This window comes from Loxodonta africana, chromosome 6 (genome assembly GCF_030014295.1).
Source record: "Loxodonta africana isolate mLoxAfr1 chromosome 6, mLoxAfr1.hap2, whole genome shotgun sequence".
In the NCBI taxonomy this organism is placed as follows: Eukaryota; Metazoa; Chordata; class Mammalia; order Proboscidea; family Elephantidae; genus Loxodonta; species Loxodonta africana.
In genome coordinates, this window is record NC_087347.1 from 68,241,733 (window position 1) to 68,269,681 (window position 27,949).

General features: G+C 38.4%; 1 protein-coding gene across 14 annotated transcripts in view; it reads right to left on the bottom strand.

Moving 5' to 3' along the window:
• The window catches only part of OSBPL6 (oxysterol binding protein like 6), a 238,983-nt gene that overhangs the window by 22,277 nt on the left and 188,757 nt on the right, over positions 1-27,949 (bottom strand). For 10 of the 14 annotated variants that reach the window (XR_010322283.1, XM_023542813.2, XM_023542812.2 and 7 more), the window contains 4 exons: positions 24,876-24,979; positions 19,705-19,779; positions 14,031-14,196; positions 10,694-10,827 (listed from right to left, as the gene is read on the bottom strand). Coding sequence is in view for 13 of the 14 variants with exons in the window: in XM_023542813.2 (XP_023398581.1) it covers positions 10,694-10,827; positions 14,031-14,196; positions 19,705-19,779; positions 24,876-24,979 (479 nt within the window). In the remaining variant the exon portion in view is untranslated. Of the gene's footprint in view, positions 1-10,693; positions 10,828-14,030; positions 14,197-19,704; positions 19,780-24,247; positions 24,341-24,875; positions 24,980-27,949 lie in introns of all 14 variants that reach the window. The other 4 variants (XM_023542814.2, XM_003406197.4, XM_010602798.3 and 1 more) reach the window with 2 other exon arrangements.

A 27,949-nucleotide genomic window follows, 5' to 3' on the forward strand; every position in this document is an offset into this window, starting at 1 on the left:
ACTGGTAAGAAGGAAATAAATGGCTCAGAATTAAGGAATTCAAAATTTGTTTTATAAGATTACTATTTAGTAGCTTAGTGGGCTGAAAGAGTTTATGTATTTGATAAAACTGATTTATTTCATTCTTTTCCCCTTAGATTCAGGCCCATTATATCCAAGCCCAGTCTACCACCACACATATATTACTTTTTGCAGCCTGGGAGAAGATCTGTTAGGTACGAAAACTGTTGATTCTTTCAATTTCTTATTCTACTTTCCAAAGTTTGGGAGTTGTTTCAAAGTGGGATAGCTATCTTAAAAATTATTTGGAAATGGAACGGGCAATGAGCTGGCTTTAGTTTATAGAAGTATATTTTAGTCTGATGAAAGAAAACAGCTATATCTTCATGTTCCAGGTAGCTGATGTTCCAGGAGCACATAATTAACACATGACAGAGCAGGAGAACTAACTCACGTGCAGATGAAAAAGTGCCTTCTACTCAACAGTGTAGATGCTGACAACCACAACAAAAAATGTAAAAATGAAAGTAAACTGATCCCAAGTTACCTACATCATACTACTTTCAACAAGCCTGTCATCAGTAAAACATGACATGCTATAACACAATTTAGTAGGTATAGCCATTGTATTTATTACGAGAACAGCTGTACATAAACATGGACCCTGTGGACAAAGGTACAGTGAATCCTCAGGGAATAGACTTCTCAGTGATACATGTTTCATTTACATAATACAGATGCAGCTAACTGGAGTTACATCAAGCCTCAAAAAAAAACCTATGTGAGGACAAGATTCTGTAAGAAGTTGGGCCATGTCTGATTGCTGCTTTTCTTCCCATTAAAACTAGCAATTGGAAGATGGAGATGTGTGTTTCAGAGAATGGAAGGTCAATGTAGGGCTTATTAAAGAGCATCTGCCCCAGGGAGTGGGCATTGTTTTTCTTCATACAGAGTCAATGAATACACTAACCCCTACATATGTAAATATGAGATCCTAATGGCATCTCCGCACCTATTAAAACAGCCAGGGTAGATACAAAAGCAGCTTAACTTTCCACTTGCACTGAGAAGTGCACAGTCCTTGAGCACAGAACATAGAACAGCCTAGCCCCACCCGCCACGTGCAACTGTGATTCCTGCTTCTTCTTTCCCTTCAACCCAACATTCGCTTTTTGAACACTGAAAACTGTTCATTCACAGCTTTTGGCTTTTGTTTAAAGTCTGTAGACCTTATTGGAGGAGTAGCAGAGTGGGCACAGCTTTGCATACCTAAGACATTTCTATAACCTTTGCCTTAATTCTCTAGACAGGTCTGCAAGTTTGGGCTCTGGCCATTTGCTAGTGTCACAAACACAGAAACAAGCACTTGCCTCAAATCCATGTTGGGATGAGGTGACACATGAACAAGCAAGCAAACACGCAATGCAATGGGAGGATGTACTCAAAATAAGAGTATTTTTATATGAACAAAGGATCTCTGGTGGCGCAGTGGTTAAGTGCCTGTCTACTTCTCTGTGGGAGAAAGATGTGGCAGTCTGCTTCCATAAAGATTACAGCCTTGGAAACCCTATGGGGCAGTTCTACTGGCCCAAAGGTCGTTATGAGTTGGAATCAACTCCACAGCAAATAGTTTATAAGAACAGCAGTGGGGTAAAGGAAGGAGGGGAGATAAAGCTTGAAGACCTGGAACTTCAGTTACACAATACATGATACACTCTTCATCCTTATGGAGGAAGGGTATGAACTGGAGCCCTTTTCTGGATGGTGGCAGCAATGATTTCAGAGAGAATTTTAAGAGTGAAAAATGCCCAGTTTGTAAAACACGTCAAATAACACACCTAATCTGGTAAGCTATCAAACAGTGATGGACTAAAGGTGGATACAGAGTCTACAGTTGTTAAATTTGGGAATAGAAGGAAATACAGATCTGGCTAGCTGAGAAAACAGGGAAGTGTTAGAAAAAAAAGTGATTACATTTTTAGTATACACCATGTGCTCCAAAAGAAGAATCCTATTATCTTTACATCTTGCAAAAGTGCTCAGGAGCATTTTTCCTGGTACAAAATCTCAAACACTTGGAATTAAAAGATAAAATAAAAAACTGCCTTACTCCGGTCCTTCGTGACTATAATAAATAGGCTTATTTATTCTTCTGTGATTTTTTTTGCCCACAAATATAATGAGATCTTAGTTGTTTAAATCTTTGGAACCTGATATATTTTTGCTGCCTTGTAAATGTCAGCTGCTAACTGGAAAGGTTGGTGGTTTGAGCGCACCAGCTGCTCCTCAGGAGAAAAGACCTGGGGATCTGCTCCCATTAAGATTTCAGCCTAGGAAACCCTATGGGGCAATTCTACTCTGTCTTATAGGCTCTCTGAGTCGGAATCGACTCAATGGCATACAACAACAAAAACAACCACCTTGTAAACGTTAAGGCCTCACGGTCAGTTGCCTGGTGGTTTTAAGTGCAGAATCACAGTCTTGGCCTGAAGGTTACCATTCAAACCTCTACTCATGGTTCCTCCATAGTGACTGAACCTTCTATTGTCCCTGGAACAACAGAATTAACAAAACAACCCCACAAAAACTCAAAGGCAAGGATAGATAATTGTTCTTCACAGTGAGAGTTTTAAACATAGCTTTGCCATTTGTAAGGCAAACTGCAGAATTGTTTAGTCTGGATATTTTTTTTAAAAAGCAGATTCTCCTTTAAGCTCTCATCTAATCCAATATTCGTTAAATGTGCTCCTGACCACAGGTGTTTGCGTGGGGGGGGGGGTGGTACACGAGACAAACTCTGGCCTTAATTTCAATAGGGAATGAGCTATAATTTTTAAAGGAATTATTTTTTTTCATAATATATATGCAGTGGTAGAATAAAAGTTGTTACTTAGTACAAAAAACACAGAAATAAATACTGTTCCAATTCTGGCAACCCCTATGGTGGAAACTGTAAGCAGACAACCAAGCATGCAACAGCCCATTTCTGAACATCTTTCTGGGGCTGGCCTCTCTCCTTTTGCCTTGATCACACAGATGGTTTGAAGTTTTTTACAATCAAGTGTCATGAGCTTTGTGGTGCCGCTCTTAGGCATTGCTCAGGACCACATTTAATATTTCCCTTCCTGAAACGCAACTATTTTCCTATATAATGATATCATGGAAACCTCGGGAACATGGAGGAATATAAGCATTTTCAGTGAAATGATGCCAGTGTTAATTAACATAAAAGGCCCCAGAAACTGGCAGAAAGAACATAGGGAATGTACTCCAGGAGGGTGAACAGTGTTGAGGCAAGGAAAAAGGAGGCAGGTCACCAGCCACTCACATTAGCCTGTGAGCGAGAAAAGCTATGAAGACTTGTCAGTAATAACATTGTTCTATTAGTTGCATAAAGGAGGCTTGGTGGCGCAGTGGTTAAGCACCAACTGCTAATCAAAAGGTCAGTGGTTTGAACCCAACAGTGGCTCCGAAGGAGAAAGATGTGGCAGTTTGTTCCTTAAAAACTACAGCCTTGGAAACCCTATGGGGCAGTTGTACTCTGTTCCATAAGGTTACCATGAGTCAGAATCAACTCCACAGCAATGGGTATTAGTTGCATATAGGACCAAAGGCCTTCTAGAGAGGGAGCACCTTGATGATAGGAACCGTGCCTAGATTCTTTACTACACAGGTTCTGTGCTTATTCTCACTCCGTGCTTTCGTCAGTGAGCTCAGACTACACTAAAACTCTCCATGACACTTTCATTTCCTCATGCCTGGTATCCCTTGATAGGGATATGAATCAGACTCAACTCGATGGCAATGGGTTTGGTTTTGGTTGGTGTCCCCTGTACATATTCAAGTGAATATCTCTAAGAAACACTGAATTCCTCCCCAATTTACAAAAGAAGTTACAGTCTTGAAGATCTGAGTCATAATCAATTGTCCAAACCCCACCTCTTTAGCTATTATCTTCCATTCATGAATCCTGGCAGACAATGGGTGAGAATTAACCTTAGTCTGGGTGAGTCTCTGACTTACACATTTTACTAAATGGAACTGTGGGTTCTGGGAAGGAATCATGAAAGCCTGCCGGGTTGGAGAAGGATATGAAACATATGGCAAGATAGAAACCCTTTGGATAAAAGCAAGAACCAAGTCCTGGATACCTCTTAAAAATTACCATTTTTTTTCCAATTTTAAAACAAATATATACTATTACAGTATAGTATAGTTTCATTTAGTAAAATGTATAATATATACTATTATAGTATAAAACCCTGGTAGTGTAGTGGTTAAGTGCTACAGCTGCTAACCAAAAGGTCGGCAGTTCGAATCCACCAGGTGCTCCTTGGAAAGTTTCTATGGGGCAGTTTTACTGTGCAATGGGTTTTTTTATAGGGTCGCGGATGGCACTAGTTTTTTTTTTTTATGAGTCGGAATCGACTTGATGACAGCAGGTTTGGTATAGGAGCCCTGGTGGTACAATGGTTATGTGCTTGGCTGCTAACCGAAAGGTTAGCTGTTCAAACTCACCAGCTGCTCCATGGGAGAAAAGACCTGGCAATCTGCTTCCATAAAGATTTATAGCCTTGGAAACCCTATGGGGCAGTTCTGCTCTGTCCTATAGGGTCACTAGGAGTTGGAATCAACTTCACAGCAATTTTTTTTTTTAATAGTATATTTGGAAAAGACAAAGGAGAAAAATATTTTCAAAATTCATACCTTACTACCCAATCAACCAACTATAGGTATTCAGGTGTATTTACTTGTAGTTTTTTTCCCCCTTGCATTTTATCACATTGTTTAATGTGTGACATAATTGACATCCTGTGTCTGCTACTTACTCTTGTCACATAAGCATTTTTTTGTTTGTTGATAACTCTTTATAAACATGATTTTAATAGTTGCGGAATAGGCAATTGTTTCCCATTATTGGGCATTTATGCTGTTACAGATTTTTAATAATATAAATCTCACTGCCGCGAACATTTCTGTTATAATGAGTTTTTGCATTCAGCATTACTTCCTTACTAGACATGATCAGTTAAGCCCCTACAGGATCAAAGGATTAAAATTTTAAGGATTTTAAATAAACAAATTATGTCTAAAGTCACATCAATTTAAACTTGCTGGATAACTACAAAAATACGTAACGGATTATATGACGAATATCTTCATACGCAACAAACCTGGCCAAGTCTTAGGGAACTGTGGAAATCTGCAATACACTTGGAACTTTTATCCCAACTCAGTATATTTATTTTGGGCATGTGAACAGTTTTGGACAGGCAGGATGGCAGATATGACTGGGCTTTTAATTATGCTACTATGTAAGCTAAGCCAATTTTTTTTTCATATATACCACATTTCATTAATTCTAAGATGCTCAGTTTCATCCACACTTAACATCTCTGAAATTGGGGCGCATCTTACAATAAATACGTAAGAAAGCACAAGTTCAATTTGATTGACAGCTGTTTTTCTTTGTTTTTGGTTCTGTTAGGTGCTGTTGAGTCGGTTCTGACTCATAGTGACCCTATGTACAGCAGAAAGAAACACTGTCTAGTCCTGTGACATTCTCACAATCACTGCTATATCTGAGCCCACTGTTGCAGCCACTGTCATTGAGGGTCTTCCTCTTTTTCACTGACCCTCTACGTTACCAAGCATGATGTCTTTTCCAGGGACTTAGTGGTAGACAAAATGATGATGGTGCATCTTACAATTGAGGGCATGCTGATTCAAGGAAATACGGTATTTCTAGCTGGAGTACAGGGATCATATCCTGCTGCTTACATTTATATGGCCCTAACTCCACTGCATTTAGCATAAGCTGTGCACAGATTCTAGGACAAGAAATTAAACCAGTAAACAGTGATTAAGTGATAGACTCAAGTCAAATTGAAATTTTTATTATGATAATTATTATGCTATGCTGAGGCTGCCTTATTCTTATTATATACTATTTGATTTTCATGTTCAGGGTATGACATTAAACGGGACGTGAAATTATAGCTGATGCAGAATATAGTCATTTATAAAGGAATAGATGCCACATAAAATTCCCTGCCTACAGGCTTGAGTTTAACATCTACGCTGCCTCTCAGGTATGAAAGTCAATTTCAAAGTTTCATGGAGGTAAAATAACAGAATTATGTATGTGTCTATGTACATATGGAAACCCTGGTGGCATAGTGGTTAAGAGCTATGGCTGCCTACCAAAAGGTCGGCAGTTCAAAACCACCAGGCACTCCTTGGAAACTCTATGGGGCAGTTCAACTCTGTCCTATAGGGTCGCTGTGAGTTGGAATCGACTCGACAGCAATGGGTTTGGTTTTTGGTATGTAAGTATAGATCAGGGAAGAAATATTACTTCAGAAGAGGAATTCATTAGAATGCCCAGCATTGCAAATTTTACTTGCCCCAGGCAGGTAACAATTATGTTAAACATGTAGTGAAGAATGCTAATTGCATATATTTTATATGCTACATTCCTTCTAAAAGGATGATGGAATTTGCTGAGTTGATATACTTAAACTCTTTATTGAAAAATGACATTTTAATCATGAGACATACGTCAAGTAGGGCTTATGTCAAATAAAAAGAAGTAACTTTAAACATATTAGACTACATTAAGAAATTATTTAAACACATTTTCTCTCCTTCCTTCCCTCTCTGGGGGAGACTGGGCTTGGCAACAGGTCATGAGAATATCTGGGGTTTAACTAATAACACATGAATATGGACCAATGATATCTTTAGACTACCTAAAATCATACTATAATTCTAAGTTATACTAATATAAAAGCACACTCAGAATATGGGAAAAAAACTGTCTCTATTTACTCAAACTATTCTGTATTTTGTTCAATCCCAAGTGCCGTACTGACAGAGATACACTGAAAATAGAGTTGGCCAACCAAGATGGCCCCATCATTTAACCCCATGCCCATCTTCGATGTCTTCTAATCCACCTCACTCCTTACCTTTATGAAGTAAACATGCTGAGGTAACTCCAACCTCAATTGCCCTACCAGATTGTACATTCTCTCTCCTTTTCTTTACAACCAGGTTTCTAGAAAGAAACAAAGAAGCCAATCCTAGAAATTTCTGCTTCTTCACCATTCATCAACTCTGGACAATCCCATCATAGCTTCCCCCCCAGTCTTCTGAAATATGCTCTCCTGACTGCCAAAATGAAGGTTTTTTTTTTTTTAGTACATGTATTATTTGCTGCTAAATCAGATTCTGTTAACTTTTTCCTTCTTGAGACTATCAAAACTCTTTACCCTTGATCTCAATCGTCATTGCTTTCTAAATTCTTTGGCTGCTATCCCTGGGTCTTCACCAAAAGTTTCCCTCTCTTAGCATGTTTTTTAACTATTAATCTTCCTCATGGCAGCACCACTGGGTCACTTATATTCTGACTCAATACACAATTCATCGATACCTATAACTTCACCTATGTATTAGGATATCCACATCCTTTTCTCTAGCCTAGACCACTCTCTTGGGCTCTAGATCTATATATCAAATTGCCTGCATAGTTGTCCAAGTAAAAAAGCTGGAAATTAGCTTTGACTTGTTTCTCTCCAAAATGCGGCTGATCTCCAAGCCATGCTGATTCTCCCTCCTTGGTGTCTTTGAACCCATCCCCTCCTTCAAACCCTACTGGCACTTGCTTAGTTTAGACACACATCTCTGGATTATCATAATAGCCTTCTAAGTAGTTTTGCCTTCATTCCATTCATCTGCCATACTAAACTAATCTTTCTAATATGCAGAAATTGTTGTTGTTGTGTCCTCAAGTCAATTCGGACTCATAGCAACCCTACAGGATACAGTAGAATTACCCATAGGGTTTCCTAGGCTGTGATCTTCATGCGAGCAGATCGCCAGGTCTTTTCTCCCATGGAGCAGCTGATGGGTTCGAACTGCCAACCTTTCAGTTAGCAACCAAGTGTCTTAACCATTGTGTTACCAGGGCTCCCTTATATGCAGAAATACACAATAATATTTCCAATTTCTGACATGATTGCACACCAGTTAAAATTCTTTAAGTTCTCCCTATCACAATAAGATAAATCCAAACTCCTTTGTGTGGTCCCTGATGAATTGGTTGCTGTAAACTAGCTGCTTCTAGACTAAGTCTTCCTTGTTCACCCCTTGTTTCAGCCTCTATGAACCACCTGCCATTCTCTAGACACCTCTCCAGTGGTCTAGCCATGGATAGTGGTTCACTAGGAAGGAGTGAGCTGTCAGTCAATGTAAATACTTAAGTAAAGGCTGGCTGAGGTGATTCTCAAAAGAGAGTCCAGCCTCAGAGGTGATGGGAATAGACAGCCTGTGAGGGCATGGCTGCCCCAGTGGGAGGATCTGAACAGACACCAGAATGTGAACATGTAACTGAAAGCACTGAATTCTCTAGTAGAATAGTCCCAAATTACTCTCCTATCTTCTGAGGATAAAATTGAGCTTTCTGGTTAAAAAAAACTAAATATAACAACTAAAAACAAAACCCAACCAAAACCCCAACAAAAACTTATTGAGGCTCTAACTCTAGATGCAAATAAATATGTTTGGATAAGAGAAGGAGATGTTTAACCCAAAGGACACACAATTGATAATTATTATTATTATTTTAATTTTATTGTGCTTTAAGTGAAAGCTTACAAATCAAGTCAGTCTCTCATATAAAAATTGATATACACTTTGCTATATACTCCTAGTTGCTCTCCCCCTAATAAGACAGCACACTCCTTCTCTCCACTCTCTATTTTTGTGTCCATTCGGCCAGCCTCTGGCCCCCTCTGCCCGCTTATCTCCCCTCCAGACAGAAGCTGCCAACATAGTCTCATATGTCTACTTGATCCAAGAAGCTCACTCCTCACCAGTAACAACTGATATTATTTTGGTTTTGCTTTATTTTACTCTTATCGTGGTAGCATCAGCTCTTGCCTTGGGAGCTGCTGCTATCTGCCCAGGCCCAATTCAAGGTCCAATTCCTCCACGAAGCCTGATCTGTGGCTCCTTTGTCAGCTCTGACAACAGAGCCCTGGAAATCTGCACCATTCATTTGTGCTCTGAACGGACTTCTGTGTGGTCCACTGAACTGTTTCCTGAGTAAATGCTGCTCATCCCACTAATCAGGCCATGAGCTTCCTGTGAACAAGGCCAGGGCTGCTGTCATCACCTCATACAGTACCTAGCACAGTAGGCTGAGTGAAATAAAATCAATAAACAAGTGATTAACTACTGTAAAAGTTCTGTTCTTAATCATTCAAATCTCACTTGATGCCCAAATCAGGATCTCTATATACCGTTCCCAGTCTTGACCAACAAGCAAATAACACCAATCAACGAAGTTTCTCAGTTTTCTTAGCAACCGGCTTGACTAACACCGCTAAACTGCTATCACTCAATATGCCAGAAGGCAACATTCCAATACTTAGGAGAACAAGAGCATATTTTATATATTTACAAAATGATTATCTGCATGCTTATTTGACCATTACTTTGATCTCTGTGATGTGTGATCAATTAACTTTCAACACATGAGAACAGTACAGGGAAAACCATTAAAGCATTCTTAGGAATAAAGCCTTCTGCAAACTGGCAGAATAGGTGCCACTTTTAATATTAGCTCATGCTCCCAAAGCCCCGGGTTTTGCACTGGAAGCGACGTATGCACCTCAACTGACGGCATTTTATGGTGGACACAAAAAGTGTGACTCAGGTAACAGCACTGAGTAACATGAAGCTTAACATGGAAAATAAGCTGACAGTTCAGGTACATCAAACGCAGTCATACAGCTTAGGTGTAACTTATAGGGACTGAAGGAAACTATTCAAGCAGGATCTGATCCATATGGAGAACCACTTACCCAGGATTTGCTTGCTCCTTCACTCTGGTCCAAGGCACCAGGAAGTGAACAATATTTTATATAAACACTGAGTTCTCACACAAAAATCACAATAACAACATTGAATTCCCAAAGGAATTAAAATAAGTGCATTTATTGACTAAATGATGAAAATACTTACTTCAGAGGAAATGGAAAAGCTTAAGGCATGACTTTAAAGAACTTTCATTAGAAATTTCAACTTTTATATCTGTATACAGGGATTTGATTGGTAATATAAAATCAAGTGTATAGTATATGTTGAGATATAAAAATTGAGCTTCAGGGAGCATAACTCTGAAAGGAAGTAAATCCTAAGACTGTGCACATCAAAAAAGTAGAGGTGGGTAATAAAAAAAAAAAAAAAGTAATCAGTAAATTCGAACAGATTAATAATATGTGTAATAAAAGGGACAAGTATCACATGTGGAATATCTATATACTTTGTTCTATACAACACTGGGCTGAACATATATTCTGGAACATATTTTAGATATATAAATCATGTATATATGCACAATTACTTTTTTAAAGCCAGGAACTGCCTTATAAATGACTTTAAGATAGGCATTAAGTATTCAATCAGCCAAAATAACAATTATATGGCTTGCAAGCAAATTTGGTTTATTTTTGCTCTTACTTTGGTTTGTTTTTTGGAAAAAAATGCAGTAACATTTAATACTGACACCTCGATGACTTGGGAAGATTTCAGATGAATGAACCACACCCATGGCTGACCCTCCCCCTTCTCTGGCCTTATAGGATTAGAGTGTGTCTTTCATGTGAAAACAAACACTTGCATTTACCTGAGACAGTGACTGTCTGAGCCGAGCCATCTGTGTGCTGTGGCCTTTATTGTGATCCTGCTCAGAAACCATCTGCTTAAGCTTCTCCTTCTCTATAGCTATGCTGTTAAACGCAGACTTCAGTAGAGAATGAACTGGGTGGGGATGCAGTTAGGGTTGAAAGAAAAGTGAGAAACAGCTATCAAATGTATCCAGAAAGAATACACAAAATTATAAACTTCTCAGAACTTCAGCTCATACACAGACATTTCTTGGAAGGTTATGTTATCATCTAAAATTTAGCCTTAAAAATAGAATCTATTTGAATATCTATACTCAAAATAAATATGGTTGTTGAGTGCTGTTGAGTTGATTCAAACTGACAGTGACCCAATGTGACAGAGTAGAACTGCTCCACAGGTTTTTTAATCTTTATGGGAGCAGATTGCCAGGTCTTTTCTCCCACAGAGGGGCTTGTTGCTTCCAACTGCTAACCTTTCGGAGGCAAGTGCTTAACCACTGACCCACGAGGGCTCCTTAATAAAGTATGGTAGTGGTAATTAATCAGGGTGGAATTTTTAGCATTTCATACCAAACAAGACAACAAAGATTTGAAAGTAGCACAGAAAATATCAATTCGAAATATCAATATTTAGAAGCTAATCTATAAATCTTAGGAGAAAAAGTTTTTGTCACATCTGACGATGATACTTCCAAGTTCTGTGTATCATGAAGTCTCATGTAAATAATTTAGAACTATCCAAAAATTATTTCCAAAAAGTATGCATCCCAAAAGAGCATTTTTATGAGTCCTGTCACCAAAAAACAGGCAGCTGAACTAGAAGTTCTGACTAGTTCTTTTGAGGTAGAAAATGATTTGGTTTTAGGAACAGCACTTGAATTACTCATAGCGAAGAATATGCTGATGTTAGAAGGGCTTTGATTTAAAAGCAACGATAAAGACAACAACTTTCCCATCCCTGCATACCCAATAATCTACATTAGTTAACACTTGTGGCAATCTTTAACTCTGAACTACAAAAAGGATGACTCTCCAACTGCTATCTTTACAACATCAGAGTTTCTATAGAATACAAAGTCTTCTAAAGTAGGAATTTCCTTTTTTAAGGGTTATTTTTAAAGAAGTAGGAAATTTTAGCACAAATTACTGTGGCCTGAATTAAAGGGGTGGGGGAATGGCAGCATTATGAGGGAGTCCCAATCTATTGATTTATATGTTAAATTCCAGTTGTAATCAATTTAAAGGTGATAACTCAATAACTGGAATACATTAACCCTACTGGCAGCTCTGAAAGCAGAGTCTTTGCCCATTTTAAAACTCATAATGCTTTCTAAAGAGTTCACTTAAGTCACAGAAAAGCCCCTTTTTCCCCTAGCATAGAGATTTTGTGTGTCTGTTGAAAAGAAAACATGCAGTTTCAACAGAGGCTTTAAAACTGTTGAAATCTGGATTTCCTGAAAGCTTTTCAGGATTGCAACCAAATACACAAAGCTTTCCTGAGCTGCCTTCAGATTCACCCATCTCCCTACAGCAGCTGTGCTATATTCAACACACAGGTTGTGATCTCATTCTAGCTGGCGCCCTCTGCTGGAATTAAGAATTACTGGATTAACTGGCCATAAATCTATCCTGTTAGGGAAACAAAAGAACATTGCTCTACTCTCATAACATAGTTGGCACTCAGCTGAGAAATGCAGTGAAAATGTACTTGGAGTAAAATGGCAGATGAGAGCGAGAGGTGGCCTTACACAACCCCAGCTGAGAAATCTATGGAAAAAAAGGGTAAGGTGATGTAGCTTAATTTTTTGGGACTACTGAATTAAGGAAAACTAAAATAGTACATCTTTGCTAATGGTTTGAGAGTGTAAATTTCTGTTGGTTCAACATTCCCAGAGAGGTTCTCAGTGTGGGTCCCTTCTTTTCCTGAGCCACCAGGTACTTGGGCATTAGGGGCAGTGGAGATGTTCCAGCCCTGGTGGCACAGTGGTTAAGAACTGAGCTGCTAACCAAAAGGTCGGCAGTTCGAATCCACTAGCCGGTCCTTGGAAACTTTATGGGGCAGTTCGACTCTGTCCAACAGGGTCGCTATGAGTCGGAATCGACTGACAGCAATGGGTTTTTGGTAAGAGATGTTCCATTTAACACACATTTTTTCAAGAATATATTATAGCCTATTACGAGCAGCCCCAGGGGAAAGAAATACGATTAATTCACAATAAAGTTAAGAGACCAAAAACAACATAATGTATATCTCTCTCCAGGAGATTACACATTTTAAAAAACAATACCTAGGAAGGTTCCTATCTTAATTAAAAAAAAAAAAAGCTTTCACTGGCTAAAAGTTAAATGCTATGGCAGCAAGGGGGAGGTGATTTGGGAGCCATGGTTCTTTTTCTTAAGCACAGATAGGACTGCTCAGTCCATCTATATTCTACTATCCACCCTACTGTTGTTATACATTACTCTCCATGGCTGACAACGACAAGCTAACTAACACTGTAAGCCTTATTGAAAATTTAACATAAAAAAGAGATTTAAAGGTAGGATCTTTTTCCCCATCCTCGAAAATCTGGGCTGGTTTGTGATGCTCTGACGAGCAGACTACAGTGGAGGTAATGCTGTGCCACTTCTAGAACTAGCCTTGAACTAGACCAGCAAGTTCCTACGTCTGGTCTCTTAAAGTCCTAAAACCACAACGGGGTCCCTGAGACGACATGAAGAGGGAGAGGCGCATGGCTGAGTGCAGTCTTCCAGCCCTCCTGCCACGGTCCCAGGCACAGGATTGAAGCCACCTTGGGCCTTCCAGACCAGCCCGGCCTCATACCATCAAGTGAGCCCAGCCAATGTGATATGGAGCAAAACTGTCTAGTTGAGCCCTGCCTGAATTCCTGACCCACAAATTGTAAAGTACAATTAAGTAAGTGCTGTTTAAAAAAAGAGACAGAGGAACTCAACCAGAATCTGTTTTTTTTTTCTCCCTTCTTTCTTGCTAAGGATAGCCGATAAATACATACTAAATGACAACTAAAGACACTGGGGGAGGGGGGAGATGCTGAATAGTAGTATCTGCTGGACTGTCTAGGATAACCCTTTCTTTCTTTCCCTCTTTCTTCATCCCAGTGACACTATCTTTATTCAATCAAAACTGTAGACCTCTGATGTGTGTTCACATCCCAGGCATAGCATCCTGATGTACTTTGTATAAAGAACTCCAAAGAGTATAGAAAAACATTTAATCTTTCTAGCATGATGACCTAGACAAAGATAAAAGAAAAAATGGCAACCTCTCATCAAAGAAGAGAGCGTCCCTAAAGGGCATGTTACATTTGTTGTTACCTTTCTGGGCAATTAGACAAAATTCTTCTTGAAGCTTTGTATAATCCGTTGAACTTTCCAGAGGGTCAGTGAGATGGCTGGGGGGAGTCTGAAATTCAATATCTGCACAAAGGTTGGGGTTGGAGGAATGCAAGCGAACCGGTGACATTGTAGCACTGAATGGAACCTGAAAGAGGAAGATACAAATTATTAAAGAGCAACAGGCATTGTTCCCCCTTCTCCTACACAGAAAAGATCTCTTCCAGGCTGACACACTCGAGACACTGTACTGGTTTATTTTGCAGGGGGCTGCGGGGCGGGAAGGGAATCTCATTTGCCATAGTTGACTTAGCGCTGCCCCTGACTCACCAGTCTTTCTGTTACAGAAAGAGACGACTACAGAATGACAGGAAGAGAAGGCGGAATCCCAGATCAGTTTCACTTTTGAACTCAAGAATTTTATTGAAAAAATAACTGGCAGAAAAACAAACAAACAAAACAACAGTCTGAGCTGTGACACAGCTGACCTTTCTTATAAAATCCGTATCAGAGAACTATTTGTGTTCACTTCTCTCTGAGCCTGGAACAGGATCTTAAGTCAGACTAACCATTAAAAATTCACAAAGGTTCACTTTTTTCATGGCAAGCAGATAAAACACAAATCAAGTTCAAAAGTAGATAAAATAGTGGCCTAAAGAGACTAAATTTGAAATAGAATTTTTAGAACATATACTAGTAACGAAATATATAAATTAAAGTTTACCTACATAGGTTACATATATGAATATGGTTTATGAGCTGTTTACATATATGAACACGGTTTACGAACTGGCCAATACTGAAAAGTACAGAGTTAAAAAAAAAAAAAAGAAAAGTCATATTACTATAGATTTTCCTAAATGGCTAGAGGTGCACGTCCCTGCCCAGGCTGAACCTGGACTAGGCTTGTGATGAGGGAAGCAACATGCCTGCCCTCTCTTCTAGAAGGTTCTTCCTGACCATTACAAATGCTGTTACCAAACATTCTTGAAAAACGGAAATACCAATTCTTCTTGTAAATCAGATCACCAGTAGCCTCTCCCTAATACCTACTGCACAGATGTTCATGATGGTCTCCAAGGACCAGACTCGTAGACTCCTCCATGCACAGAATTTTGAATAAATTAAAGGATAAGTCACATCTCCTATCTAACAGGAACCATACTGTAGGAGCAAAGAACCAATACCTTGTGTGATATAAACATGTATGTATGTCAGAACCACTTATATCAGTTTCTGCTTTAAACTTCCTGACAGACTTGGAGAGTTGGGGAGGGAGAAAAGGGAAGGGAAGGCAGAAGGAACAAAGAGAGGGAATGCAAGCACACTGAGGATATAGAGGAGAGATGAAGGAAATGGAGAGAAGAACCAAAAAATCTGCCTGAGCTGCAGTTTGGGGATATGGGTGAGGATGGTTGAGACTGTACAAAGGATCCTTCTGGTGTAGCTTTGCTCTGGCAGGGAGTTATTTATCTCAAACGTATCTCCCTCTTACTGGAAAAGGGAGGGAACATGGAGCTTTCCCCCTAAATTCAGCTAAGGTAAGCATGTTAATATATGTTTTCCAAAGCATTTAGTATCTAGAGTTATCAAAGTAACTCTCTCTCACCCTCCATGGATACCCTGGCCACTCGGGGCTGGGAGATGTTAACAGCTTGCTTAGCTCATCCGACTGTTTTGGAGAAGAGATACACAGAAGTGGCAGGTTAGCTATTTGAGAAAATGGAGTTCTTGGGTTCAATAATCTGCTGGAATTCTGTCCAGGTAACTTTATGATAACAATCACTGGGGTCCTTTTGAGATGCAATAAAAGAAGGGGATTTATGTGGAAAAATATTTGAAGATAGATAAAGGAAATTCCTGACTTCAACATTGGTGATGCTAAATCTAGAAAGAGCAGTCAGCCCATAGCCCTCTAGGAGGGGCACAAAGGATCCCTGAGAGAGGTTTATGGAGATTCGGAGGTCGTGGGGAGAGACCCTGACCTGAGGAAATGGGTAGACTAGGGAGTTTTTAGACTTACGGATAAGGTTTCTAATACAAGGAACCATAAAAGCATTAAGAAAAAGGAATGTGGGTGTTTGATGATAGGGTTGCAATATGTTGATGATCACAGTCTAAGGACTTTATCTGTACGCAGGGGCCCCCAACACCCCAAGGATTAGCATGGTTTAGGAGAGGAGTCTCCTTCCTTGAGTAGGTGGGGAGGGGGTCAAGACACCTAGGAGAGAGGTTGGGACACGAGGCCATTATGCAGTGAAGACCCAGAGAGTCCAGTAAGGACCCAGAGTAGTCCCTCAGATAATGGCTCCCTAGTAAAAGTTGAAATTAGATGCTGAAAAAAAAAAAAGTTACAAATTTATGTTTTGAACATAATGGAAGTTTAAATTGGCAATTAAAACTGTAAAAGTGGATTTACAGTTTCCCCACAGGGAAAGGGACTTGGAAATTGAAAACTAATTTTTATATACTTCTGAATGAAAATGTTTATATTGTTATCTTTCTTGCTAAAAAGAAGTGTGTGGAATGGGTCAACTTAATTGAAGAATTCATGAAATGAAATTGAAAATACAAATTGGGATGTATTAATCTAATTGTGGAAACCCTGGTGGCATAGTGGTTAAGTGCTACGGCTGCAACCCGAAAGGTCGGCAGTTCGAATCTGCCAGGCACTCCTTGGAAACTCTACGGGGCAGTTCTACTCTGTCCTATAGGGTTGCTATGAGTCGGAATTGACTCGACGGCAGTGGGTTTGGTTTTGGAATCTAATTGTAATGGAAAATTTCTCTTCAGCCTGGGGACCTATTTATTCTTTTTTTTTTTTATTTATCAATTTGATAACTACGTTCTATCAGTGGTGGCTGGAGTGGAGCTGCCCACAGCTCTTAACGCTTATTCCTGAGAAGCATCAGTGCTGGGTTTGGGCCTTTACACACTGCTCAGGACAGAAATCCAAGCCTTCCTTGAAGTTCTATGATAGGGAGGAAGCCTGATCCTGGAAAATTCTAGTACCAATAACTGTAGTTTGGAATGGGGATGTTAGGAGATGCTCTTAACACCCAACTATGAAGAAGTTAAAATAGAAACAGAGGTGGCCATGGAATTGCTGGCACCGAAACTAAGCAATGGTAAACATGAAAGAAAAAACACACCAATATGTCTAAGGTAGATTCCAAGTTTATACAACTCATCAAGCCAATGTGCAAAAAGCCCTCTGCTGTTGTTATTCTGCATTTTGGGTACAGGAATTCTTTTGGGGACCTCTGAGTGAACTGGGACCCTCAGTGTTCCTCCACGAGGAGGGGGTCAGTATTTCTCTGCCCCAAGTTTCTGTCTGTTGGGTCTGGCTGATGTTACAAGTAGGCCATTCTGGGTGCTGGTTCTAAGAGTCAACAACAGTAGATTTCTGAAACATCTCCTTGGGTGTATTTCTTTGGAAACAATCTCAACTGCCCCAGACACCTGAGCAGGTAAGAGAAATCGTGAGTAGGAGCCATTTGGAAGGATTCTAAGTAAAAGGCACCTAGCAGGATAGGAGAGGATCAAAAAATGTGTGGGATGTAATGTTGGGAAGAGAAAAGACCGGGAATTAAGGGGAACCATTGCACTAAAAGAAATATATCTAGGTGTTACTGAGCTTCCGCTAAGGGTGATGGAAAAAACTGGAAATAGTGGTGATAGTTGTACAACATGATGATGGTAATTAATGTCACTGAACTGTACATGTAAGGAATGTTGAAATGGCAAATGTTTTGTTATATACCACACACACACAGACACACACAAATTTAAACAGGGGGAAAAAGAAATAGGAAGGTTGAGTCACCAGCATCAGGCTCTTGAGATGTAGGTGAGAGAGCTGAGGGCGCCAGCTCAGAGGGTCCTGCTAGGCTTTGTTATGCCCTGGTTTGTAGTTAAAGCTATAAATCCTGGAGAGAGTAGAATAGTCTGCAAGTGAGCAGTTATTCCTCCCAGTTGTGACATTACTAAATGTCATTCTTAACTTCTATAGTCACAGCTATCCTGGAAGGTGGACATTTATGCTTTCTTCTTTCAAAAGCTTTTTCTTTTCTACCCCCAATTTTTAAAACATAAACCCATTCTATTCAAATAGGTTCTAATCCCAGTTTTATTACAGTCATTACTTGGATCTACAATTTAAAAAAGGAACAAAGTAGAAACAATCATTTTCCTGCTTGTCATCTTTGAAATACTTAAAGGAAACAGTACCTGCATAAAATGGTTGACCCTTCCTTTCCGCTGAGATGCTGTTCTAATAATCATATGGATTTCTTAATTTTATAAATGAAAAATTGTTTTAAGAATTATTTATTATACATGTATCTACTGTCAGAATCTGCTACTGCGTCAGTGTCATAGACTGTACGTGTCTACATTTGAATACATGCATAAGATATGTATTAGCTATGAAATCAATTCCAATATTTTGTTTATTCAAATGTTCACAAAATTCTGAGTTTAGGTGTCAGTTCCCTAAATGAATTCCAGGTCACTGGTTCATTTCATAATCAAAAGCAATTTTGTTTCTGAAACAACCCAGCTAAGTATGCGTATATAAAGCAAGACTCAATTACTAATCATTAAGTAGAAAATCAACCACCTTGGCACAGGTATCCAATCTACAGCAATGCAACAAAAAATTCTTCATTTTTTTTTTTTCAATAATTCTGGTCTGAAACATACTCCAGCATTAGCAAGAAAAGACTGTTGTTAATTCAGGAAATATTATCTAACAGCCAAAAACTAACATCTATGATTGCTGTGACTCAGTCCTCTGCATTAAAAAAAAAACCAAAAAATTCATAGGATTTCATGATTAAGTAAATATGATGCTTTATGTTTATCTAGCAAACAGTCCCTGTGCTTATTCTGTTTTATAAGCATTCTGTAGGGACAATTCACTATTCTAAACATTTCTGCTCAATTTAAAATTCTGGTTGCTAGGATTGTCCATCACAATACTTTATCTACATGCCTTACAGCCATTCTATTTTCTCTTAAAAAACTACATAAGCAAAACTCTAGATATAAACACCCTTTAACTTTGTTATATCTTTACATACTACATGTTCTGATTTTCATTTCAATATTTTTCCAGAAAATAATTTTCCCTTGCTATGTGTAATTTTTTTCGGGTTTATGTGTAATTTTGGTAGCCATTTCAAAACAACATCAAAATTCACCTTCTTACCCTCTCATTTCTTTATTCTCACATCCTTTTCAAATAGTCACACTGCTGCCAAAAAAAAAAAAAAAAAAAGGCACAGTGTACGTCTGTAGTAACATGACTTTTCTTAGAAAAACAGAAATCAGTTGTAAAGGTTCCAAAATCACAATGGCAGAAAAATAACAGTACAATCTCAGGAAATTCCACACCATGGGAGCTGTACTCAGTTTTGTAAGCTTGACTTTAATTATTTCTTACACAGAGAGCAGAAGTAAAGAAGTGGATTATGTAATAGTTTTCCACTGCAAGAAGGGATACCCCTGAGTGTCTCCTTCTGTGCAAAGACAGTCAGAGAACATGCACCGGATCAGCCAATACATTAGAATGGCACCAACAGAACAGGGAAATGACATTTGCACACCATTTCCCATCCTTATAAACTCCCCTTTGAGATGGAAATCCACTCACTGTTGTAGCCACTGCTGCCGCTAGCCTCTGCCGGCGCCGAGTTGTGCTGAACTGGCCCTTCGCAGGTGGCCCTTCCTGACAGTGAATGGGAGAAGAGAAGGGAGGAGAAAACATGGGATGGGGAAAGGAGAAGATGGGATATGGGAGGATGAAAGATAATCAGACAACGAAGAGGGAGAATTTTTAACTGAAGTTGACTTTTCCTAAATCTTAGCATTGAAAAGAGCTTGAAGGGATATTCATGCTGTAAGTAGCTCACCATTCTCCTCATGGAACCCCTAAATACCTAAGGGTTTGCTGAATATAACTCTCACCCCAGAAAGACCTGGAGGGTTATGAATTGATGAGTAGTCTGTGATTTTAAAATAAATGTGCATACCGTTTTTATTGCTGCAATCTCATATTATATGAAGTCACAAGGCATTCAATAAGTGGCAGCAAAGAAAAAATAAGTTTAGGTAAAGCTGATAAAATAGTTAACGTGGGAAGGTTAAGATGAAAGCCTATGGTTGACCAGGAAGAGTTTTGCTGTTGGCTTCCGGGAAGAAAAAAGTAAGAGAAAAAAGAGAAAGGGTATCATAAATTGCCCCCTTCCTACTTTTTCTCCTACTGGAAAGTTTGCTAGGATTCAACATTAGGAGTGGAGTTGAAGTTGGGATTTTCAGGCTGAAGAAACTTCTGAGGAGGAAGCATGGGAAATAATTTCAAGTCATTCAGTGTACTGTAACAATTAATGCCTACAAAAATCAACTATGAAAAGAAGAGGCATAGGTTTCATTTAGTGATGTGCCCCTATGCATAACATACAGGAAAATCCTAGAGCTTCCTCTCATTTGTTTTCTTCCTGTTTTGACTGATGAGATTAAGAGATAATGATATTTTCTTCTAACCACTGAACTCTGCCCTATCTGACAGACCTGATTTGTCTTTTATTTAATTGAGATGTACTTTCTTAAGAGGCACCTATCAGTTCAGATTGAGAGAAAATGGCATGACTTCTTTAGTCCTTCTAGAATGACAGAAAGTATTTTCAGATTCCTGTATCTCCAATTCTCTTTATATTTTACCAATTACATTTACATTTCTTTTCCATACTCACAAACACACACAGATACAGACACACACATACACACACAACCTGTTTTTCACAAAAAGTACCCTTTATGCTTAATGTAACAAAAGAAGGAAAAACTTATTTTTATTCTTAGTAGAATCTGAGTATCTGTGAGATCTAGGGCAGCTACATAGAATGGCATCAGATGTGCTACTATGTACTCCCTACTATTCCTAGTCCCTTCCAACATCTAGGGGTCCAGTACTTAATACATGCTAATAGTAACATGGGAAATCCAGTGGTTCTCTCTTCTACAGCAACTCCTTTTTAATCACTCTCTCCTTGCTCTCCTCTACCCATTTAAGCCACAGCCAAATTGTTATGGCATAATGATGATACTGAGATTCTATTAGAGCAAGAAAATTTTACGTTCGTAAGATAGGAAACCCTTTTTCTAAAAGGTAATCCCCACAGATCCTTCTACGACAAATGTTGCCTTCAGTGAGTTACACACTGGGTTCCTGAGGCCAACTTCCCAATGGCTTCTTAGAAATATGGCCATATAGGTCCAATTTAACTCTCACACTAAAATTAGTAGCACAATCTAGTGTTTGCAAAAAGAAGCAATCAAATATCTAGTATAACATGTTTTTACTTTTACTTTTCTGAGATCAATTTTTTAAACGATCTATTTTGCAGTTATTTCGAAATGACTATTACTATAGAATGTTCAAAGCAAAGTTCAGTGAAACAACATTAACAACAGTAACAGTAACAATAACAACCACCACCAAACAGTCTATGTTCCTTCACCTACAGCCGGTATGCTGAAAGTTATAATTGTTGTTGTTATTAGTTACCGTGGAGTTGATTTTGACTCATGGCAACCCCATGTGTTGCAGAGTAGAAACTGTTTTATAGGGTTTTCAAGACTGTGACCTTTTGGAAGCAGATCACCAAGCCTGTCTTCTGAGATACCTCTGGGTGGGTTCGAACTGCCAACCTTTTGGCTAGAAGTCGAGCTCTTAACTGTTTGCACCACCCAGGAACTCCTAAAGTTATAACAAAGAGGATGAAAATGAGCTGCTCACTACAAAGCCTCTCAAATTGGCTGACTCAACGAATACCAGAGAAGATGGTTCAAGTAGTAAGATGATTATGAACTCAAAACAAATGGTTGGCATCATTAGAATAGATTCAACAGTCACAAAACACTTAAAATGGGGATAGGGTGGGGATAGAACCATGTGTTAGGGCTGGAGAAGGAGATGGGTATGTTTTAGAGTCCACTACATTAAAGATAAATGCTCTGTCTTTCTGTAGGCAAAATACTGATGAGTAATGATGCTCAATACTGGTCACAGTCACACCCAGATGAGCTTATGATTCCCCAGCCAAGTGTACAGGTTGAAGAAACTTCACGTAACTTCTGACTAGTTGAGAATGAGCATCCTAAGAACTCCTGGAAGGCCTACTGGCTTCTATGGGCAGAAAAGGTTCAGGGATGGTACCAAATTCTACAGCACTCACTCCTATGATACCTTTTGTTTTACTAGTACAAGTGAAAATGGGTTTCTCTGGGAGTAATTAATAGCTCACTGCCACCGCTAAGTCTATTTCTACTTGGGAGCTGGAACTGAATCTCCCAGTTTTTAAGCGGCAGAATTTTCTTTTGGCCTGGAGATGAAATCATTCCAATTTCCTTTAAAAAATAACTAGAGTCAGAAGGGTCATCTTATTACTCTTTGGCAAAATGAGAACAGAGCAAAACTGCATGAATAAAAACATAAAAACAAACAAACCACCCAAAGATGTGGCAGGAATATGAATGAGGAATATTTTCCTGCTTTTTGCGCAATTTTGTTTGATGACTCAAAAGAAGCCTGTGACTAGGAGGGGTATTCACAGTTGCATTCTGTTTCCTTCAGAAAAAAACACTGAGAGACACAGGTATTATGGTGGGCCTCGTAGCAGCAGCAGGGAGGCCAAAGGCACCACACGCAGGTTCACTGAGAATCAACCTATTCAAGACAACACCTGTGAACCAGACAGCTCTGCCACAGCAAACCTTGTGAACATAGGACTGAAATACTATCTATCCACAACTGTGTATGTTCATACGATGCTAGCCTTCTCAATTATTTTTTCCTGGCTATGATAGCCATGGACCCCTGGTGGCATAGTGGTTAAGAGCTCAGCTGCTAGTCAAAAGGTTGGCAGTTCAAAGGCCACCAGCCACTCCTTGGAAAACCTATAGGGCAGTTCTACTCTGTCCTATAGGGTCGCTATGAGTTGGAACTAACTCGACAGTACCTAGTAACAGCAACATGATAACCACAGATACCATGCCTAAAAAAACAAAACAAAACAAAACAAACTAGCCAATCACAAATTCAAAACAAATGATACTGCCAAAAGCCATTTTAGGTAATTTTTTTTTCTTGTGAAATAATTTGGCACATTTGTCTCTACTGTACTAATTTTATGAATAGAATGGAAAACACACAAAAACATACTGAACAAAGAAATACAAAAAAATTGTGTTCATAGAATATGGACATTCTAAATTAAAAAAGCATGGATCCTTAGTGTTTATGAAGGTTTATTTTCAAATACATTAAATAAGCAAGCAAAACAACAAGAGTTTGTTATTGACACATTCATAATTACAATATAAAGAATGTTATTAATGCAGTCTGAATTAGAGGATTTTGTTATTCAGAAGACAGAAGAAAGCTGAAAAGCAGTTCCTTTTGTACTAGAATATAAATTCATTTTATAGTATAATAAAAAGAAAAGCCAAATCATAAGTTTAATTTTTATGGTCCAAGACAAGGGTCCATTATAATACTAAGCTAGTATTGGAAGAGTGGAGATTCTAGTTTAAAGATCTGAAAGTAATATTTATGCCATAAGAGGTTTTAGGCATTTACCCAATTTCCTAGCATTGTAATATAATAACATATAACATAAAATGGTCTTATTTAAAAAATTTAAAACTACCCATTTCAAATATATAATTTTTTCAAGTAACTTGATCATGAAACATTAAGACTTAAGTTCAAATTTTAAAAGTGATTGTTGATGACCAAATAATATTTATTTTTGGAGAATTTTGGAGAATTTTAGAGTTGAAAGGAAATTCAGAGATCATTAAGTTAAATTTATCATTTAATCCAGAAGCAAATGGAAGCCCAGAAAATTTAACTGATACATGAAATTCGACTGTCTGGAAATCATGGTGATTAGACTAGAACTTCTCAATTAGACTAGAACTTCTCAGTTTGTTGATTTCTAGTCTACAGCACCCCCACCCCTTTTCTTGAAAGATAAAAGTTTGGACAAAGCTAACTATGTAACTCAGTTTGAATAGCACTGACTTTAAAGAAGTTAAGCTGCTCTCTGAATGAACTCCCATGGACTGATACATATCGACTAATATTTTTAAAGTATATAAAAACACGAAGGAAGGAAAGGAAAAGTCTGTACCTGCAGTTGTATTTTTGTATCTTTGCTGACGCTTTTTGTTCTCCATCGTCTTGTAACCCGCTTGTCTTTCTTTGAAATATCTACACAGTTAGCCTACATTACATAAATAGTTAAAAGCAACAAAGTACTGTTAAGTTCACACAGATGATATAGGTATAGGCAGAGAGAGCACAGCAGGTTAGTAAAGACAATTGTTAGACACCTGTAAGCAAACCAGCCAGGAAAGAACGGCATGTCTGATACATAGTGGGCATTCAAAGCAGAGGCAAGAACTTAATTACAAAATGTATTTTTTTGATACACAAAATGGAAATCATAGTAGAGAACTTTAACATTTTTTTCCTATGGGGAAAGATGGTAATAATTCTGACAGTACTGAAATGGTATCATTTTAGTTGTCATTTCTAATGCAACATAAAAATGGATTCAGATATTTCTTCCAGTTTGCATTTTGATGTAAAATATTTTAAAATAGTTAAATTTTAACCCAATGACTGAGATTCAAAAATATTAAGAGTAACTCTGGAATATAAACTAGTCTGTACTATAGTTATTTCCCTTTAAACACGTCCAGTAAAAATTATGTTTGTATCTTAAATCCTTCAACCAGCAGCAGTAATATGTTTACCTGCATGTCAGTAAAGTTAGGTGCTGACTGAGTTCTCTGCAGTATTTCCAAATTTTGAAGGAGTTTGCTCAGTTCCACAAGGTTTGACTGGCAGTGTGCAAGGTCTAATAAAAATCAGAAATAAGAATGTGTTAAAACTGGGGTAGGGGTAGGGAGAGCGCTGGTGGTGGAGGTGGTTAATAAAAAGGAGTCAATCCAAATTATGGTAAATATAATCAGGTGAATCCATATTTTTATGATGATATTGGGAAATGAATCAAAACAGACCCTTTTTACTGGCTTCGAATTCTAAGACCATTTAAGATAATTTCAAAGTCCACTCTTACAAATGACCAGCTATTAGTATACAGAGCCATTAAAATCTAAATCAAATTGTGTATGCTCACTTTCCTGCTGGGAAGGCCCTAGCCACATGAGACACACACTCAAGGGACTGTTAGCAGCCCTGGTTCTATCCTTAGGAACCTGTTCGCCTGCTCCTATTAAAATGGAACTTGGGTGGAGCTAAAGTCAAGTTCAGAAAACAGGATGGAACACAAAATCAGATAAACATTCATCTATATTTTAGCTCACTAACCACAGTGCAATGAATTCTTTCTTTAAGATCTATGTCACTAAATCAATGACTATGGAATGGTGGTCTCCAGTCCAACATCAGCATCACCTGGGAACCTGTCAGAGAAGCAGACTCTCCGGCCCCACCTGAGACCTGCTGAATAAAAAACTATGGGGTAGGGCCCAGCATCCTATGTTTTAGTAAGATCCCTGTGCTAAACTTTGCCCTGAATAATTTGTGATTATGGTGACATTATTGTTCTATCACATTTAAAAGAGCGGTATATAACTCGTCCCCTTTCAGGGCATCATTCTACCTTGGATGACATTAGTACGAGATAAGCCAAAAAAGAGACAGTCCAAGTGGATTAGAGGTATTGACAACTAAATTACATTAATTTAAAAAATACTGTTTTTTTTTACTAAGGAAAACAGTCACACTGGTAGAATTCTTAAAAAATACTATTCTTAAAGTAACATCCGTTAGAGTAAAAGAGAAAAAGATAATAATTATTGTGTTCGATGATTTCACATGTCATTTAATTTCAATTTTTTTATCTGTGAAAATAGTCCTCGGTAGGTCCTCACGCGCCCAAACTCTGCTTGGAGTTAGAATTGACAAAGATAAAACTTCTCTGAAAGGTTATTAGTCTTAGTGCATCCGTATGAGAATTCTGTGGCTGGTGGAATTAAAACCTCTAGTCTACTTACCCGCTTTCGCCCCCTACTGTGCAAAATTATTCAAATTATGTAAACCTTAGAAATGAAGGAATAGTTTAAGAAAACTGCAGAGGGCATCAAAATCATTCTGTTTGAATGAACATTTAGAATGAAAAAAATTTTAATTTAATTTTTATTCTTCTGGTGTATTTGAGAGACTTTTTAAAGCTTCACGTAATAAAATGTCACCCTTTAGAAAAAACTGGCCTTTAGTATGTGAAATTAAACACAGTAAAGAATACTGAGTTATTAGTATTACCTACTCCATATTAAACGTTTAGAACATGTCTTCCAGGTACTTGATTACTTTTGCACGTGTACTCTTATGAACAGACTGTAACAGGGCAGGCCTATAAATCTCTGTTAAATTATAAAGTGGTTGTTCTTACCTTTGAGGCCTCTTGGTAAAAGTTTCCTTTTTATTATCCTTGCTTGTTATTAAATCTTAAAGATATGAATTGTTACCTATATCATACAGCCAGGAAAACACGGCCAAAGATGAAGTAAGGTCAATAAATATAGATAGCTGTGTTTGGGGGTTTTTGGGTATAATTTTTTACAGAGTTTTTGAAACATTTCATAACTTTACTAACTGCTTCATCTTAGAGAACGGAAGTATAAATTCATAAATCAGTAGCTAAAAATCCTATGTAACTTCATTTTCTATCAAATAAAAGGCAATATTCTGTCCCATGTATAGAAAAATACAAAAACAGATTCATAGATAGGCATTTTAATTGTTATAATAAAAAAACCCCAATGAAATAGCAAATGAATAAAGGGGTAACTTCTATGAGGACTTTTACACAGGGCTCAGAATCACTGGGTCCCTCCTCTTAGCAGCTAAGCCTCACAACAGAGCCTAGTGTTCAAGGGCCACTGCTGTTCTTCCAAGAAACACTTGGCCATCAATGGCCTTTGGATTCCTTCATGGAGCCTAAAGGAGGTGCAGAAGGAAGTCAGTATTGACAAGACAATGGAGCAGCTCTTGGCCGCCCCCTGCCTTCTTTTCAATGAAAATAAGGTAAAGTGGCTGTTAAGAATTGAACTGCGTCCCCCTGCAAAATATGTGTCGTAGACACTAACCCCTATAGTGGTTATAATCCCATTTAGAAATAGGGTTTCTTTGTTATGTTACTGAGGCTGTATTGGTGTAGGGTGTGTCATAAATCAATCTCTTTTGAAATACACAAGAGCAGATGATGCAAACAAGCCCAGTTTGGTGGGAGACAGATGCCAAGTTACAAGAGATCGCCAAGAAATCAAGGAACAGAAGCTAAAGAGGCAAGGGCCTTCCCCCAGAGTGAACAGGAAAAGAAAGCTTTTTCTACAGCCGTGACCTGAATTCAGATTTCTAGTTTTCTAAACAGCGAGAAAATAAATTTCTATTTCTTAAAGCCACCCGCTTGTGGTGTTTCTGTTATAGCAGCACTAGATAACTAAGACAGCAGCTAAGAAGGCTAGGAAATTCAGGAGATAAAAGGGAAAGAAAGAGGGAGAAAAGTAGTGCAAAGATAGAAAAAGGGGGTAGATGAAAGAGGTTGTTGTTGTTGTTAAACGAAACAACAACAAAAAACCTGTTGCCATAGAGTTCATTCTGACTCATATAGTGACTCTACAGGACAGCGTAGAATTGCTCCATAGGGTTTCCAAGGAGCAGGTGGTAGATTAGAACTGCCAACCCGTTGGTTATCAGCCAAACGCTTAACTACTTTGCCACCAGGGCCCCAGTTGTTGTTTTTAGGTGACGTCAAGTTGATTTTGACTCACAGCAACACCATGTGACAGAGCAAAACCCC